Consider the following 18,186-nt stretch of genomic DNA (forward strand, 5'->3'; position numbering starts at 1 on the left):
AACACACCCGCCGCCTCCCCCCGGTGACGCCGCGCCAGACGACGCTGCACGAGCAACCGGACGCCGGTGCCAGTGAGTCAGTGACCGTCCCTGCCCCCACGCACCCTGCATCGCGTCGCCTCTAACACCGCTCTTCTCGCAGCAGCAGATCGAGCGGCGGAGCACCCTTCTCCCCTCCACCAAGCACGAGCAGACCACCCCTCTCCTCCGCCGACGCCGCTCTTCTCGCAGCAGCAGCAGCAGATCGGGCTTTTTGCTTCTCCGTCTGCCACCTACCGCACCCATCTCTCTCTCTCCGTCCGTTAGGCCTAGCAGCTGTCGCCGGTCGAGCTCTCAATCGCAGACCCTAGGAGCCGCCGCTGTCGCCGCTGCCTTCTACAATAGCCACCACCAAGGTAGAATCCCTAATTATTCACCCCTTACACAAATCTCATTCCAAATCCCTAATTTTTGAACTTTGTTGGTAACAATATGATTTAGATTAGGGCTTTTGCTCGATTTTTTAAATTATCTGAAGCTATTTTGCTCAAATTTTTTAATTTTGTCAAGCTATTTTGCTCAAGTTTTTGAATTATCTCTTTGTTATTCGATTATCCTCAATTGTAAGAATGAAACACATTCTCATACATAATCACTTTCATTTCTTCATACTGTTACTGAGACCAGTCTGATTACAATGTTTCTTCGGAGATCAAATCTAGTTTGGATGAGGTTGAAATCAAAACTTGAGAAAGAAAGGTGAGATGAAGATTATTTGGACAGTCACGTTGTCAGCATAGTTTACACAGCATAGCTACCTATTTAGCATTACCTTAAACATTATTTGTTTTTTCTATTCTTTGTTTTCTTTTTCTAATTGCTGCATTTGTTAATCTTTCTAGGAAAGAAGAGTAACAAATGACAAGTTCTCATTTCCCATATACTTGTGCTATATGGTTTATGCTCCTCTTTACATTGCTGGACCAATCATTAGCTTCAATGCATTTGCCTCGCAGGTTTGTTCTGGCATTCACCCTAACTTAATGAGGTCTTAATTTGCTCAAAAATAGCACCAAATCAATCTGTATTTTTATACATTGCGTTCCAATTGAATATTTTTACTTGAATATCCATTTTGTTTTTTAACTTGATAGCATTGGGGTCCATGTTACATAGTGATTTGTCATTAAAAGGTTCCTTCATACACTAATCCACTTTGTTAACCAGAAGAGTAGGACATGGATACTTAAACAAAAGAGTAATGTAGTACAACTGCTCAATGCCAAATTCTCTTCAACACATGGTGAATTTGCCTGTACCATTTTCTTTTGTTCTCTCCTTTATTGCCTATGTTTAATTTTAATATTCCCAAATTAACACATGTTTTTTTGCACAAACCGTATCCTACAATTATGAATGGTTTCTTTAGAAGGTATTTATAAATATATTTTCAAATTTCTGGCAGTTGGATTCTCCCCAGAACATATACTCATCCCGAGATATTGCTTGGTATGGATTCTGATGGGTTTTTTGTCTTTCACTAATGGAAGTCATGACACAGTTCTTTTACTATAATGCCTTTGCTATTAGGTAAGCATTTAAATTTATAGCTGTTTATAACAAGGCGGTATTAAACTTTATACATTGAGAAATTGAATTATTGTCTGCAGTGGTTTGTGGAAACAATTGTCTCCAATGGACATCTTTATCATTGGATATGGTGTAAGTTCTGCTCTTAATATGCTTTGGTTCTCCTAAAACTGAAAGCAGTTCTACTTCTGTGAATACCTACTTCTACTGTATTCTAGCTGTTGAAATTAGTCTTTGTAATTGTGAAATGTGGAAAAATCTAATTAACTTATGAAGAGTTCCTAGCTGCTTATCACTTAATGTGATTTGAATACGAATTCCATCATGTGTGTGTCTCTTTCTGGAAAGTTGAGTAGCATCTGACTTAGAAGTGGGCATGGCTCAAACTCTTATGCTGGGTACTAAAGGTGGAATTGCAGTGCTTAGTAATTGCTTTCTCTTCACTTGGCCATTCTTACATCTTTTCCTGCTCTATTGACTTGTATACATTATTTTTTTCTGGATGAAGTTGTTTGCTGATATTTTATTGTTTAGGTATTGGAAGTTGTCTCTAATGGTTTCATCCTGACAAATCTTCTCATCCTCAAGCTCACCAAGCTTTTGTTAAGTTGAATAAAGCATTTAAAGATTTACAGGATCCTGAGAAGGTGAGGTTTGTTAAACGTTTATGGCTTTGTAATAACATTTTGATTTTTATTTTATTTTATTTTATTTATCTCTGCTTCTATCACTACAAGAAAATTGAATATACATGACACTGCATACATGACGCTTTTTATTAAAAAGCGTCATGTATGAGCGCCTTTTTTGAATACATGACATTTTCCAAAAAAAGCGTCATGTATGCAGTGTCATGTATTCAATACATGACGCTGTGCTGACACTTTTAGAAAAAACGTCATGTATGAGCGTCATTTATTCATAGTATAGATGACGTTCATTTCAAAACGTCATATATGTGCGTTAATTTAAATGCAATACATGACAATTAATCAAATTGTCATGTATGTTGTTGAACAAACTGTCATTAATTTTATTTTTCTTGACATTGTGTATAAAATGTCAAGTATATTTAAAACAAGCATCATGTATATGCGTTAAATTAATTGTTATACGTGACATTTATGCATATCGTCATGTATGTTAATATAAAACCGTCATATTTGTGTATGAAAATATTTATTTATTTATTATGATGCGTAATATTCTGTAATAATAATGTTTAGTACTCCCTCCGTCCCAATATTGTTGGCCACATTTCCTTTTTAGTTTGTCCCACTATTGTTGGCCACTTTCCTAAAATGGAAATATTTATCACATTCAATCTCTTACTTTATCACATTATCTCTCCTACTTTATCACTTTATTACATTATCTCTCCTACTTTATCACATTCTCTCTCCTACTTTATCATTTTATTACATTCTCTCTCCTACTTTATTACTTTTATACTATATTACCCACACACTTAAAATACTAATCTACAACTCCTTAATTCCCGTGCCGAAACCAAATGTGGCCAACAATATTGGGACGGAGGGAGTACTAATTTTTTTGATAATTTTTAAATTTATTTAATAACTATAATTATCATTACACTTTATACAAAGTTGAAAATTTTATATTTTCAAATTTAGGATTTTATTGAGTTATTGATGTGAATTATTTTATTTTATTTTTAAAATATATTTTATATGTGTTTGTATTTTAATTTTATTTATATTTATTTAACTATATCTTTAGTCTTAATCGCGTATCAAATTTTTCCTCACACAAATATTAACCAATTGTACTAACACTTATAATGAATAATTCCAACTTTTTATATTTTATATTAATAATAATAAATAAACTTCCCAAAATTGAAAACTGCCGCGAGAATTCATTTCCTTCTCCATCTCCTAAGTATCAAAACAGAGCAAAATCGAAACCCTAATTCAGATTGTCACTCGCCTCCGCCGCCCCATCTCCTCAGGCGTCGACGCCTTCTCATCGCTGACCTCCGCTGCTCTACGCCGAAGCCCTCGGTTTTGTCTCCGTCACTCCCCCTCCGGAGCCTTCCTCTATTTCTCCTACCTCTTCCAGTCTCTCTCTCTCATCCTTCCCCATTTCTCCTCCCTGCGCCTGATGCAGGGGATTGAAGTGGCGCGGCGGTGACGACAAACTGTGCCTCCTCGCAGACCTTCGAAAGATGGCACTGCTCAACAGCCGCGTTGTGCTGCACTTCTGCCTCCGTTGCAGCTGCACTTCTGCCTTCGTTGCAGCTGCCCTATCTCGAAGCTGGAAGGTTAGGACCCTAAGCGCGGTCTCCGCCACAAGAAGTGAGTGAACTTGGCTTGAGAATTTGAATCATGATGATTTGATTGAAATGCTTGATGGTGTTGATCATGGATTCTTCTTGCTAGGGTTTTTACTGCTTGTTTTTTTCCTGATTTATGCTTTGTTGTTGGAATTTGCTTGATTAGGTTTTGAATCAATGTTGTTATGTAGATCATGGATTGTTGATAGAGTGTTGCTAGTTGTATTCTTTGATAGATTTAGACAATTCTATGCTGATAAATTAGTTTAGCTCCACGAAGAAGACAATGATAAGAAACTAGACAATTCTCTCTGTGAGACTCGTGCACTAAGTCATCTGGTTAATTTGACTGGTTGTTATATTTTCGTGGATAATTTATGTGAAAATTTCCTAATTATTGCCAATGAATGCTTATGTTGAATTGGAAAACATGTGAAAATTTCCTAATAAGTTGTTCCAATGGAAAATTTGAATGGCCGCAAACTTGTTGAAGATGGAGAGCTTTGTGAAAGAATGGTGTTGCTTTATTTGTTGCTAGGTTTCATAAATTTGAAGATTGGTTCTCATAAAGTGAAAAATGCTGAGCATTTAGTATGATTGCAGGAAGATGAGTTGATCTACTGTGATTGGAGTGGTTATTGGTGTAAAAGAGAGAAGGTATTGTCTGTTTCATTTGAACCACGCATTTGGGTTAATGTGCACTGGGATCGAGGTAAATTTGATGCATTAATCTTCTACTTCTAATCACTTGCTAATCTATTGGGCAGTGCATGTGAAGATTACTTGTAACATTTTTCTTTGTTTCCACTACAATTTTATTGAATGAACTCATTAAATTTCTAGCTTTAGAATACGGGACCCAGCATTGAGTTTATGTTTGGCTAAATATTATGTGTAGTAGCTAACATGTGTATATTTCTATCAAAGGTTACATTAAAGTTGGTAGCTGCTCAGCAGACTTCATTTCTTTTAACATTTATATGAATTGTTCCAACATGATGTTTGAAGACATGGGGTTTTGTGGCAGAGAAGGATAATTAAGAACAGAGAGTCTGCAGCTATTAGGCGTATCAGGTGGAATCCATAGTTTATAACGGATGAGCCTTTGCCTTCTCTTTGATAATGTGTTTTTGTGATTTTATTAGGCGTATCAGGTGGAACTGGAATCAATGGTGGTGAGACTAGAGAAAGAAAATGAGCAGCTTTTAAAACAGAAGGTAATTTCATTTTAGATGTGTTGGCTATGGAATTCTTATTTTTCCTGTTTTATGCTAATATTTTGGATTGGTTTCAGCACCATCTGTTGCCTATGTTTGAGTTAATTAAGAGTGTGAGGTTTCTAGTATATATTAGAGCTCGATCAAACTCAGCAATGTTTTCATGCATCTGATCTATCTCTGCTTGTTCTGTGATTAAAAATGATTGGATTTGTGCAAACTTTCCTGTAATTTTATATTTACCTATTTGCGATATCTTAGTAACCACCCATTGATTTTCTTCTTTCCCTCCGCCCCCTCCCTTCTTTTTTCTCTTTGGAATGCAACATTTATCCATTTTGTTAACTACGAGTTCCCAGTAGTTTTATTACTCATAAGTATTTTAAATTATCTTACATATTAGATAGCTGTTATATATGTAACCCGGCGTCATAGTAGGATTTATAGATGGATGAAGAGATGTTGTTGGCTGCTGTCATAGTAGGATTTGGTTAGAAATCTACCTCTTTGTTTTGTGGCAGCAAATATATATGATATAATTAATTAAAATGCGATTTTATTAAAAAAGAAAAGAAAAAACCTAACGAACCCTTGAAAGCACAGAAGAAGCAGACTAAGGGCCGAGCCTCGTTAAAACCTTTTCACAGAAAAAAACTGATGCTGTAACAAAGGGATATTTAGGATTAATATTGACACTTGAACGAGCTCTTTGATTATAATGCTGAGTGAAATGCAGTCATGCCAAGCTTGAGATTGTGTTAAATGTATTTGTTAAAATGTTTGATCTTGTTTTTCTTGAATGACTTAATTAGCCTTTTTTTAATTGGCATTTCATTTTACTCGAGTTTTTAATTATCTAAGCCTTTGCCATGTCTAATACTCCATTTGTAATTGCAGAAGGGCGAGTTACTTGGTAATGAGAACATTAATACAGATATAATGTGGAAGAAAGCTAGAGTGAAAAAAGATAAGATCGTTGAGAATGAAGACTTAAAGAAAGCAAGGTGGGAATGAAGACTTAAAGAAAGGACGGTGGGAGTGTTGAGAATGAAGACTTGTAGCTTTTTGTATGGATGTTGGAGATGTTGTAAAATAATGGATCTTTTGTGGATGTTGGATGATTGATTATTATCAATGATTAAATGACATCTTCAATATGTGTAAATTTGTTATTTTATACAATTTAATAATATTTATAAATTTTAAATAGGAAAAATAAATAAAATAGAGAAACTATATTTTAAATTCTGAAATAGCATAGATGACGGTTCTTGAAACGTCATATATGGTATCTAACTTTGACAAATTTTCTTTCAAAGATGACGGTTGGAAAGTGTCAAGCATATACGTAGAAATGTCATAAAAATCTACATACATGACGGTGAGAAAGTGTCAAATATATACCAATAACCGTCATGTATTTTATTTTACTTGACGGTCCAAAAACGTCAAGAAAAATATTATGAGTGTCAAGTATTACATCATAGTTGACGGTTACAAACCGTCATATATACATACATAACCGTCAAGAATAATGAGAATAGATGACGGTCTATACTAGGTACTATACATGACACCACTATACTTGACAGTCGACGAATACCATAGATGACGGTGAAAAACCGTCAAGTATGAGCGAATTTCTTGTAGTGTATCTGTGCTGTGCTTGTGAATAGTTTGGTACATGCATTGAACCGCTGGAAATTTAATTGATTCGGAAATAAAATGCTTCTTATTCGTTGTCACTTGCCTAAACCTCTGGACAAAGTGGAAGACTTTTTGTGCTTATATGCTTCTAACTACACAGGAAATGAGAGAAGTACTTTAGTGTTGCAGAATCTCATAAATTAATGCATTGTATAAAGCTAGTTTTTGCCTCTTTGCTTACGAATAACTAAAACCATATGCATGTTTCTTGATGTTTTAAGTATATGATTTTTAATTAATCTTTGTATCTTAATCTATTACCATTTTTTGTAGCGAAAAGCACTAGATGACAAGTTAAAGGAAAAGGAGGAACGAGAAGCATTTCAGGTACCAATATCTCCATGATATGATAGTCTGTTAGACACCTCCTGTTGTTTATACTTGCAGAAAAATGTTCTATATTTGCAGATAGAGCTGAAAGCAATGCGTGAAGCTGCTCAATGGAGACGTCTTCAAGGTTTAGCATCTTCTGTAAATTCCTTGGTGTTGCTTGCATGTGATGGGCTTGAAGCTCTGAACAGACTGAAGTAATATAATTATTCATTAATTGCTTGGCGTCTATATTGTTTGTTTGCTAGGGGAGCAGGTGGGAACTCAGATTTCAGTGATGAAATGGGCAATGAACTTAGCCAAATGAGTGCGGCACCTGGGCTAAGGTGATTTTCGTGCCCAATCTTTTTTTTGTTGTCTGCTTTTTAGATTAAATGTGCCTTATACTTCATGTATCCATCTATGTCTTGCATGCTGCCATATGTTTTGGTGTAACTGTAGGTTCTTGAATCGGGCAGCGCTGAAGAGTCTAGATGAGTTTGGAACAGAAGGTTCCATGATAAGTCCATGGAAAAAATGCTGCTATTTGGGCGATATTAAGAAGCTGGTGCTTGTATGGTGGGAGAATTGTTAGACAGAAATGTATGTGATGTTTACTACATGCGCATGTAGTAAAACATGTATTAACAGGCAACTTGTGTAGCTCGAATTGTTGGATGCTATGTTATATATGCTAATATTATCTTGTCAATCTTATTTTATTATTTGATTTTTTCTTATTGATTTTTAGATATAAATAAAAGAAAAAATTGAGAATAAATGAAAAATATGCGGAAAACTGTCATCTAATACATGTAAAACTGTTATCTATAATGAAAAAGACAACAAAATAAAAGTCATGTATTCTAAATCGTTATAAAAACTGCAAAAATCGTTATAAAAAGTGCAAAAAACCGTTATGTATTCTATCAAAGATAACGATTAAAACCGTTATAAAAAGTGCAAAAAAACTGTTAACTATGATAAAAAAAATTAATACATAACGGTGAAAAACCGTTATGTATTCTATCAAAGATAACGGTTAAAACCGTTATAAAAAGTGCAAAAAACTGTTAACTATGATAAAAAAAAATAAAAAAAAAATTAATACATAACGGAAAAATCTAAATACATAACGGTGAAAAACCGTTATGTATACCCTTTATAGATAACGGATGCGTACTGTTATGTATGACGCATCGTACCGTTTTCTATGCTACTATACATAACGGTTTTGAAACCGTTGTGTATGACGTATAGAATAGATAACACAACTATACACAACGGTTTTTTTGCTCATAGATAACGGAAAAAATCCGTTATCTATGAGCGTTTTTCTAATAGTGAATATTACTGCGTTGGACAGCCAGATGGGTATTGTACTTCCACTATGTGCCCTGCTTCCAGCAAAGCCTTTACTTAATCCATGATTGCTGCATCTTTTTCCGGCCCAAAGTGTCTTATCTTTTGAATGACTGTCTTCTTCGTGGGATCTACATTCAGACGATGCTCTGCCAGTGTGCGATCTATACCTTTCAGGTCTGCTGTTGTGAAAGCGAAGACATCTGCGTTACGACGAAGACACTCTATTATTTCCCTTTCCAGCTCTGGGGTCATTTCAGTACCCACCCGAGTAGTGAATCCTGACTTCCTTGGGAATAACTCTACCAGCATGCACTGATCATCTGTCGACATCACGGGCAGTTTCTCTGAATTTCTCCCTAACTCCTCTATCTCTTCCTTCTCGACTGGATTATCCGAGCTCCTCGTCAGCTTGAGGCTTTTACCAATTGGTCCCTCCGGTTCATTCTGGGAACGCTTCCCTCCGATCTGCGCTGTCAAACTCCGGACAAAACACTCATTCGAGGTAACTTGATTCCCAACCACTTCCCCTATCCTTCCTCCTTCTAGTGGAAACTCCATTTTCAGATGATACATGAATATCACGGCTAGAAAGGCGTTCAAAGCTGGCCTCCCCAAAATGATGTTATAATTGGGCTTCGGGAAATCTACCACCAAGAATTTCAAAATTTGCGTTCGCGAAGCTCCTTCTTTTTCCCATGTCATGGGCAGTTCTATCGATCCCAGCGGTGTGATGGATTCCCCAGTGGTGAAGCCTTACACCAACACCTAATCTAAACACGTATAAAGGCATCGAAGATCTCGTGTGTTGTGGAAGAAAATGGAAGAAACTCGCAAACTCTGGTCGACTCAAAACTTTAGAACATAGAACTTTTCTATTTCATTCAACTTGACCTCTGAAGAAGATTACAAGGGATATTTATAAGGAATTATAAGGGCAAAGGGTACATTCGACTTTCCACAATGACTTATGCACTCTTCATGCTGTGATACAAACGAGGGTCATTATCTAGAAAAATATTCCTTGCTAACTAACTTTGCAGCTTTACAAATGTTACGTGCTCCTTAGGACGGCGCAAGCTAGTATCATATCGCTTGCGCAAGTATCATCTCCCTTGGTTCTCCTCACTTGTGTTTGGAGCCCATTATGTGATGTTGTCCTTTCTTCAATCCCTAGGCAAGTTCCTTATTGATGCTGGTGCTGCGCAATCGTCTGCGCAGGGGGCTCTGGTCGTAACTTGGACATTCACCTTCGAGTCTACGCAGGCCTCTCCTCAACATAGCTTCGTCATTCATCTTGAAGGCAGCGCATGTTGTTTCTCATCATAGCCTGGTCACTTATTTTTCGAGGCTGTGCAGGCGTGTTGTTTCTGAGGTTTTCGTGCTTTGGTTTATTGCCTTGTGATCATTACAAGCCTGCACCGTTAGTTTTTTCATGCAGATTCATATATGCTCGTAGGTTCTGTGCTGATGAGATCCTTACTCCTCATCAGCTACTCCCCCCTAGTCTACGAAAAGAGGTCTAATGATACTTGTGAATTTTTGTAGACTAAACGTTCGTTATGGATGTTGTCATGCTACGCAGGATGATCAGCGCAGACAAATCCCTTTCTGTTCACGTCTCTTCTCATTAAATGATCCTGACATTGTTGCTTTTTCCCGTACATGTTACTTTTGACTTGACTCAATCTCAGCCCTTCATTTATAACCGCCGCCCTTATGAATGATCGCGGCCCTTCCTTTCACATCACATGTTCCCCAACCCTAATCATTTCCCTCCCCTTCAATCGATTCGAATTCTCTCCTGTAAATACCTCTCCCCCTTCATCTTCTCCCTCTTCTTTTTCTGTTCTCCGCTCTTTCCCGCCTTTAAACCTCCCTTCGAGCTTTCCTGATTTCTTCGATCTTGTAATACCCGCCATTTTTACTATCAGAATATATGTATACTTTATTATATATTTTGGTGGGAATTTAAAATTTTCAGGACTTTTACTTAGGGAATAAAAAGGACCTATCGATATGTGGCGTAGTTTACAAGTCGAGGGAATAAACCTAGGTTGATTGTGAGAATCTCTAATCGCACATGAATGAGTTTCACGTCCATTAAGGACGTAAGAATCACTAGTTTTCTTCGCATACGTGTATGCATATATATATTTATATATATCTCTTCCCTATTATGCTTATATAAGCATAAACGATATTGTTTTATTTTTTTTATGAGCCGATGGGAACTTTATTCGCCTATGATGCAATGGAAGAATTTTAGAGAAAATTATTTTCTCTATAAAATTTAATGGCTCATATTAAGTTAGCGATTGTGTTATTTATTGGCAAAGTGAAATATTAACAAATTAGCAATGATGCTAATTTGTAATTACAATTAGTGCCTTTGTAATTATATATATATTTGCTTATTAATTTAATTAATTGAGAGTGCCCAATAATCAAGCGCGATTAATATTATTGGGAGAGATTATTTACCATGTGAAATTTAATTGCTTATCTTAATTAAGCAATTGTGATTATTAATAATAACTAGCACACGCCCACTTGTGCGATGCACGATCAGTATAGAAACTAAACGATATTTCAAATAAATAAATATGTATATTAAATATATATAAAATTTAAATATAAATAAATGTAAATATAAAATTGAAATTCAATAAAAAAACATGAATTCGAAAATATATGAATTTTCAATTTTGTATTTTCATTACCAATTAATTGATTTCATTGATAACATTAGATTTTTGTGCTTCATCTCTCAGCAACTCTAAATTATTCACTTCCGAGTGATGGGGAAGGATTCCAAGTCAGCAGGAAAAGGCAAGGGAAAGCAAGCAGCCGGGGGTAGTGACGATGCTGCATCGAAGGGCAAAGCAAAAGGAGGGAAAGGAGATGGTTTAGGAACTTGCACATATGTCAAAGCTAGACATATCTTGTGTGAGAAGCAAGGAAAGATCAACGAAGCCTATAAGAAGCTACAGGATGGCTGGCTCAGTAACGGAGACAAAGTTCCACCCGCTGAGTTTGCTAAGATAGCTTCAGAATATTCGGAATGCCCATCGGGGAAGAAGGGTGGGGATCTAGGATGGTTCCCACGTGGTAAGATGGCTGGTCCGTTTCAGGAGGTTGCGTTCAACACACCTGTTGGAGTGACCAGTGCACCATTTAAATCGACGCATGGCTACCACATCATCTTGTCTGAAGGGAGGAAGAACTGAGGTGCAGAGTCTTGTGTTTGCAGCTGAATCATATGTTGACCATCAAACTATAGGCATTTGAGGCACAAACTAGTGAACTGTGGCTGTTTCTGTCAAGTATAATTTGTACACTTTATGACAAACTGTGCAAGATTTAATAAACACTCTTCTGGTTTGTGAGTTGCCTTTTTGGTAAAATCATCCAAGGTTTTGGTGCAAAAAAAAAAATTGATTTCATTGATAATTAAAATAAATTATAAAAGAGAAAGGAGAGATAAAAGATGAGAGAGAGAAAAAAAATATTTTTGTAACTTTAATTGATAATAACTTATTCGCTTAATTTTTTTTATATAATATTTATATCAAATTAAAGATCATTTCGTTATCTTTAATTTAACATCCATGTTGAATATCTTTTTATTAATCAAAGTTGACGATTTTTTATAAAAGAATTAAAATAAAAAAGAAAAATGAGGAGAGAGAAATTTTGGTGGTAAAAAATAGTTGTTATACTGCTCTTTTATATACTCCTAATATATAGATGATGTGTGCTAAATTAGCAAGGATGCTAATTTAATTATATTCGGAAGTGAGCTATGATGCCTCAATCGCCTAATAGTTAGGCGTAATTATATATTAAGGGGAGATATTTATTATAAAATGTCGGAAATTATAATATATCCCTATACATATATATATTTTGCTTAAGGAGTATTAATATCGATATCTATTAACGAAACCACGCGAGAAACACACACCGGGCAGTTACTTCCTCTCCAAGTAACTCTATCTCTCTAGCAGACAACTCTCTCTCTACCTCTATAATACTCCCTCGGCCCTCTCTCACTCAATCACTCTCAACTCTCTCTCTTAGTTCGGCTCACACACCACCGCCCGCCATCTCTCCCTCTCGCTCAAGCCCCAACCACCGTAGTTGTTGCCCTTCGCCGGCCACCTCCACGGCGCTAGAGCAGCAGCAGTAGCCGGCAGCAATAGCAGCAGCAGCGAGCAAGCTCGGTCGCGCCGCTCCGTCGCTCCGCCGCCCTTCGCTCTGCTCTCACCACCACCGTGAAATACCACCACCCTCCCTCCTTTTCCATCATTGAGCTCTCTCCGATCAGTCGATCAGACCATAGCAGCAAGTAGCAACAGAACAGCGGCAGAATCTGCCTGAGCCGCGCCACCTCTCCGAGCTCGCCAATTGAGCTCTGTCGGTCACCGTCGTCACCATTGCGGCCTCCCTACGCTGCCACCCTCGCAAAACCAACTGAGGAGGTTGTTGAACGGTGAGAGAAACGCCGGAAGCTTCTCTTCCCTCTCGCCTGAAATTAGAACAAGAGCTCAAGTGAGCTCCCTTCACCAGCTTGTTTCTCTGTCGACCGGCCACTAGGACGTGAGCCGTCAGCACGTAGCCATTCCTCCATCTTCAGGCTACCACTACCAAAGATCGAAAGGCCGAAACCTTTTCTCCATCTCCCCAATCAACGGCCGCAATATCCATCGGCAACCAACGTTGAATTCCCGACATAGCAGCCGACTTAATTACGGCCTTCGTTTCTCACTCTCCCTACAACAAAAAAAGAATCGAGAAACCACCGTTGTGTAGCCCGATCTACCTCACACAAGGACAACTAAGCCGTAGCCCTTAACGGCTAAACACCATCGCGAAACGACGACTGGAAAACCCCTCGGCGAACAACTTCCTTAAACTCCTCACGCTGCACTCTCTCTTGTTGTGGGAGCAATATCAGAACGAAGGTGAGCCGAAGCCACTTCCCATGACACCAGAGCCGCTAATCTCAGCCTCCAACCGCCGCTCACGTCGTCGGCGTTGACACTAACGGTAACCGACGTCTTTAGCTCAAGCTTTGCTTGAGTACAACTCTCATACTAGGAACATGAAGACTGAAGATGAAGATCAAGAAGTTCAAAGCGCAGACAAGCAGACTGCTGGAGTCCATGGGTTTCCCATGTATTTTGTTTTGTTGTTTTTACTCCTTTGTAAGTCTTGCCTTGTACCTCGACTGATGTCTCATCAGTCTTTCTATTAATGAAAGTAACTCTTTTGATCTCAACCAGAAGACAATGACTTTTTGTCCAGGCTCTGATTAATGTTTTTTTGTCTTGTCCTTGTTCTGTGTTTGAACTATTGTGTTCTTTCTCTAAGTACAAGTTTTGGGTTCTATTGTTAAGGGGGAATAGTATTCACCCTGTTTTAGAACTTGTGCTCTGAGTTCAGTCTTTTTCTTGATTAGAACTGTTGTGTGGTTTTGGCATCATCAAAAAGGGGGAAATTATTGGGAACTTAATGGAATATCCTAATCCTTGTTTTGATGATACCAAAATCCATAGGTTTCATTTAGAACTGTTCGAACTCAAGTGTTAGAGTTCTTTTTCTAGTTTAGTTGTTGTTCTGAAGACTGAAGACTGAAGTTGCCGACTGAAGCAGTAGTCGAAGAATCAATCTTGAACTGATTACTTAATGCGAGCCACGTGGAATCAGCGGACTGATACTAAAGTCAAGTATCAGTTAAACATTCTTCCTCGGACTGAACCTCCAACGTTCAAAGGAAGCCACGTACTCCAGAAGTACAGCCGCATTAAATGCAGAGATCTCAGGATCGTCCTTTCTCTGCAGAGGTCATTCCTATTTGGTGACTACTTTATCAGAGACGTCGCATCTCCTGCTTTTCAACATAGCCGTTCTCACCAAACAAGGAACCTCGAAGATTGAAGCCTCAGCCCAAGTTCAAATTACTCTATAACGGAAGAAATCTTGAAGACCTTCTCCGCCAACGGATCTATTTAAGACTTCTCCTATAAATAGCGCTCGAGGATCACTTCCATTTAAACTGATTCAACAACACAAGCTGAAGCTCTGCTAAAATTATTTCTCAGCCAAAGCTCAAATTCCCCAAAGCTTGAATCGAAGAAGAGAATCCTAAAGCCAAAAATCAGTCATTGTTGATTACATAAATTCTCTTAGACCTTAGGCAAACCTTGTTTATCCAAAGCCTAGGTCAAACTAACTCAAAAGAACTTGTTATTTGAAGTTTAGTTAGCAAGATTTCAAACCTCCCTTCGACCGATAGAATCGAGTATTTGAGTTGCAAAGGAGTTCATGAAGGTACTCTGACTCCGTGAGGTCCTAGTGCCAGTTCGTGCTAGGAGTGAGAAATCCAACAAGGTGTGTTGGTACTGAAGATTGGATCTTCAGTTGTTTCGGTTGTGTGCACCCGCAAGCACACTTTTCGGTTTGTTGTGCACCCGTAAGTACTTGCAGAGTGAAGTTGTTGGTCTGATCAACCGACCGTGGATGTAGAAAGTGTTTTCCGAACCACGTAAAAATCTCTGTGTTATTTACAACTTTCAGTATTTAATTTCTTACTTGTGCTCTTCCTCTCTTCAACTGAAAACTGATTAATTGCAAAGAGAAACTTAAGACTAACAACGTGCTCAACCCAAAAGGCTATTGCGAAACAAAAGATTTCCGCTGCGTGTGTTATCAGTCTGATTGATCTATCCTCTGATAGTCAGTAAAATTTATAACATCTCTGTTTATCAAACTCGACTGAAGCCTTACGTGCATCAGTTAAGTTCTTGTGACTTACCTGATAACTCCTTACTGAAGAGTCTTTCAGTATCAGTCGTCAACCCTGTTTTGGTCAAAACTCTTTTCAGTAAACAGGTATCTGAGTTTGTGTTTGTAGTTTCATTTTTGATCTCTGTATTGAGATTTTCTCAAAAATAGCCTATAGGTGTATTCCCCCCTTATACACGTATTCGAGACCCTCCGGACCGAACACAAGAACTCCCCATTTGACTCAGAATTCTTGTAGTACTCGCCTATCCAAAAATTGAGGTTCTCCGGGCAGTTCTCAACAACATATCGAGCATCCGAAATAGTTACTTGAGATTCAACCCACCGAAAATAATCACACTACAAGAAGAAGTGAATAATTAACTCAATAACGTCAAACAAAGCTTCAAACAACATAATCGAACAAGTGAAAAAATTAGCAAAATTAAAAGAATTGAAATGAACACTTACCACGCCTAAGTTACAACAGAAAAATTCTCGCCCAGTATTCGCCGTTGTTCTTGAAATTGGGCTGGAAGAAAAATTATGGACGACAAAATGCGAAATCGTTATGTAAAACGAACCCTTGCAAATATGTGAAATCAAAAATGGAAATGAAGTAAAGTTTGATATTTAAACATAATTTCGTGAATTGAAACAAAATGATGTCGTTTACCCCTAAAAAAACGACGTCGTTTCATGTGTCGGACGGTGAAATAAGTGGCACACCTTCGGCTGCCACATAGGATCCACATCAGTATCAAGATGGGGAAAATTCAATTTTAAGGAATGAAACACTTGTAAAGGTAATGATTAAAATTGTAAATTTCAAAGTTCATGTGCAGAATGAAAAAGTGACCAAAGTTCGTGTATTTTGGTGCAATTAACCCATTAAATAAATTCGACTTTCCCGTCTAAAAAAAATTATTTTTGTCATTTTGGGACGTCCACAAAAATTATTCTCTTTTCATTTTTGAACACTTCTATCACATGGTGGGTCCTTTCTCTACTCACAATACAATTAATTATCATTATTAACTCTACCTTTAAGTGGGACCATTTCTCCGCTCATAATATATTCTACTCCCTCCGTCCACAAAAAATAGTTCATTTTTGCTATATTGGGATGTCCACAAAAATTAGTCCCTTTCCAGTTTTGAAAACTTTCTATCACATGGTGGGCCCATTTATCCACTCACAATATAATTAATTATTATTATTAACACTACCTTTTAAGTGGGACTATTTCTCCACTTACAATAAACTAAATCATTTTCATTAAAGTGTTAATGGGCAAAAATGCCCTATCCCTTATGTGTTTTTTGAAAAATGTCCTCTCTTATCATAGAAAGCATTCTATGCCCTAAATATGTGAAGTGCCTAATTTACCCTTTGATGTTGATGGGTTTGCTTGGTTTTTTGTGAAAGTCTTACACATTTGATCGATTTGACAGCCATCGGTCATAAAAGTCAACGATTTGACAGCTATCGGTCAAGAGTATATGTGTCCGGCTGGTGGCTAGATCATGTGTCCGGCCGGGTGGACACATGTTTTCACCGGCCGGACACTTGATTTTATCGGTCGGACACATGTCTGACCGATAAAATCATGTGTCCGACCGGCTAGATCATGTGTCCGCCCGGCCGGACACATGTTTTCACCGGCCGGACACATGATCTAGCCGGTCGGACACATGATTTTATCGGTCAGACATGTGTCCGACCGATAAAATCAAGTGTCCGGCCGGTGAAAACATGTGTCCGCCCGGTCGGACACATGATCTAGCCACCGGCTGGACACATATACTCTTGACCGATAGCTGTCAAATCGTTGACTTTTATGACCGATGGCTGTCAAATCGGTCAAATGTGTAAGACTTTCACATAAAACCAAGCAAACCCATCAAATCAAGGGGTACTTAAAGAATAGGGCATGAAATGCTTTGTATAATAAGAGAGGGCATTTTTACAAAAAAAGATAAGGAAGTGGGCATTTTAAATTTTCACTCTTCATTAAAATCCCGTGACGTCCCTCCCCTTCTAAGACTATTTTTGGTGGATGGAGGGAGTATTACTTTTATTAAAACATGTGTCGTCTCTTTTTAGAATATTTTTTTGTGGATGAAGGGAGTATAATTTATATATTTAGTTTAATTATTTGAAAATGTTAATTGTAGTTTATGACCCGAAGTCTAAAAAATACGAAAAAAGAGCATGGAAAAAAATTTTGAAGTTATGTAAAAATAATCTGAACTTTAAAAATAAGAAAAAAAAAATGACATAAACTTTGAAGTCATTTGTAAAAATGCCCCGAACTTTTAAGTTATTTGTAAAAATAGCCTAGACATTAAAATATACAAAAAATAGTTTAAATTTTGAAGTTTTTTGTAAATATGACCCTGACCTGAACATTAAAAATTTAAAATGACCCAAACTTTCATAAAGGGACAAGTAGAAAATAGCCCTCTATCATATAATCCATAATATATTTACATCACCATCTCTTGATTTTGGGCTGTTAGCCCCTCAACATCTCATAAGGAGTGCAAAATTTTCCCTATCCCTGACGGACACTTAACTCTGTCCGATATTTTTCATTTTTTGTATTTCTCAAGTGAATCCCAATTAACAGATATAAACTGTCAATTGAGGGATAAAAAGAGCAAAATATGCATAAGATCCCTAATTCTTAAAGTTTCAATTGAAGGATTATATTCTTACTGGCAACCATTATATAAGCAAAATATTTTATAACACAAGATTGAATCTACGAAATAACACACATGAATCTTGGAAATATCAACTGTTCAAATTATTAGCATTTATTTCTTCTTCAACATGGAAAAATTCATTGAAACTTGATGGAAAAAATAGAACTAAATGAAGCAATAAAAACGAAGACACGAAACTTGCATGCTTCTACAAAGCTCGAGA

General features: G+C 37.3%; 1 protein-coding gene and 2 long non-coding RNA genes across 4 annotated transcripts; all 3 read left to right on the forward strand.

The window, feature by feature from the left end:
• The first annotated feature begins 885 nt into the window (after window positions 1–885).
• On the forward strand, window positions 886–1,534 carry LOC130988970 (uncharacterized). The gene is made up of 3 exons (XR_009090348.1): window positions 886–995; window positions 1,207–1,282; window positions 1,445–1,534. It is a non-coding gene; the product is annotated as an uncharacterized LOC130988970 (long non-coding RNA).
• Window positions 1,535–3,423: 1,889 nt separating this feature from the next.
• Window positions 3,424–6,242, forward strand: LOC130988971 (uncharacterized). 2 transcript variants are annotated; one of them, XR_009090350.1, is made up of 3 exons: window positions 3,424–3,890; window positions 4,407–5,085; window positions 5,983–6,242. It is a non-coding gene; the product is annotated as an uncharacterized LOC130988971 (long non-coding RNA). The 2 variants fall into 2 exon arrangements; XR_009090349.1 differs by having other exon boundaries at window positions 3,425–3,890; window positions 4,472–5,085.
• Window positions 6,243–11,213: 4,971 nt separating this feature from the next.
• Window positions 11,214–11,873, forward strand: LOC130988972 (uncharacterized). Its single transcript, XM_057912958.1, has one exon. The coding sequence runs from the start codon at window positions 11,265–11,267 to the stop codon at window positions 11,691–11,693; it is 429 nt and encodes a 142-aa protein (XP_057768941.1). The 5' UTR covers window positions 11,214–11,264; the 3' UTR covers window positions 11,694–11,873.
• The last annotated feature ends 6,313 nt before the right edge of the window (window positions 11,874–18,186 follow it).

The sequence above is a fragment of the Salvia miltiorrhiza genome, chromosome 6 (assembly GCF_028751815.1).
Source record: "Salvia miltiorrhiza cultivar Shanhuang (shh) chromosome 6, IMPLAD_Smil_shh, whole genome shotgun sequence".
Lineage (NCBI taxonomy): Eukaryota > Viridiplantae > Streptophyta > Magnoliopsida > Lamiales > Lamiaceae > Salvia > Salvia miltiorrhiza.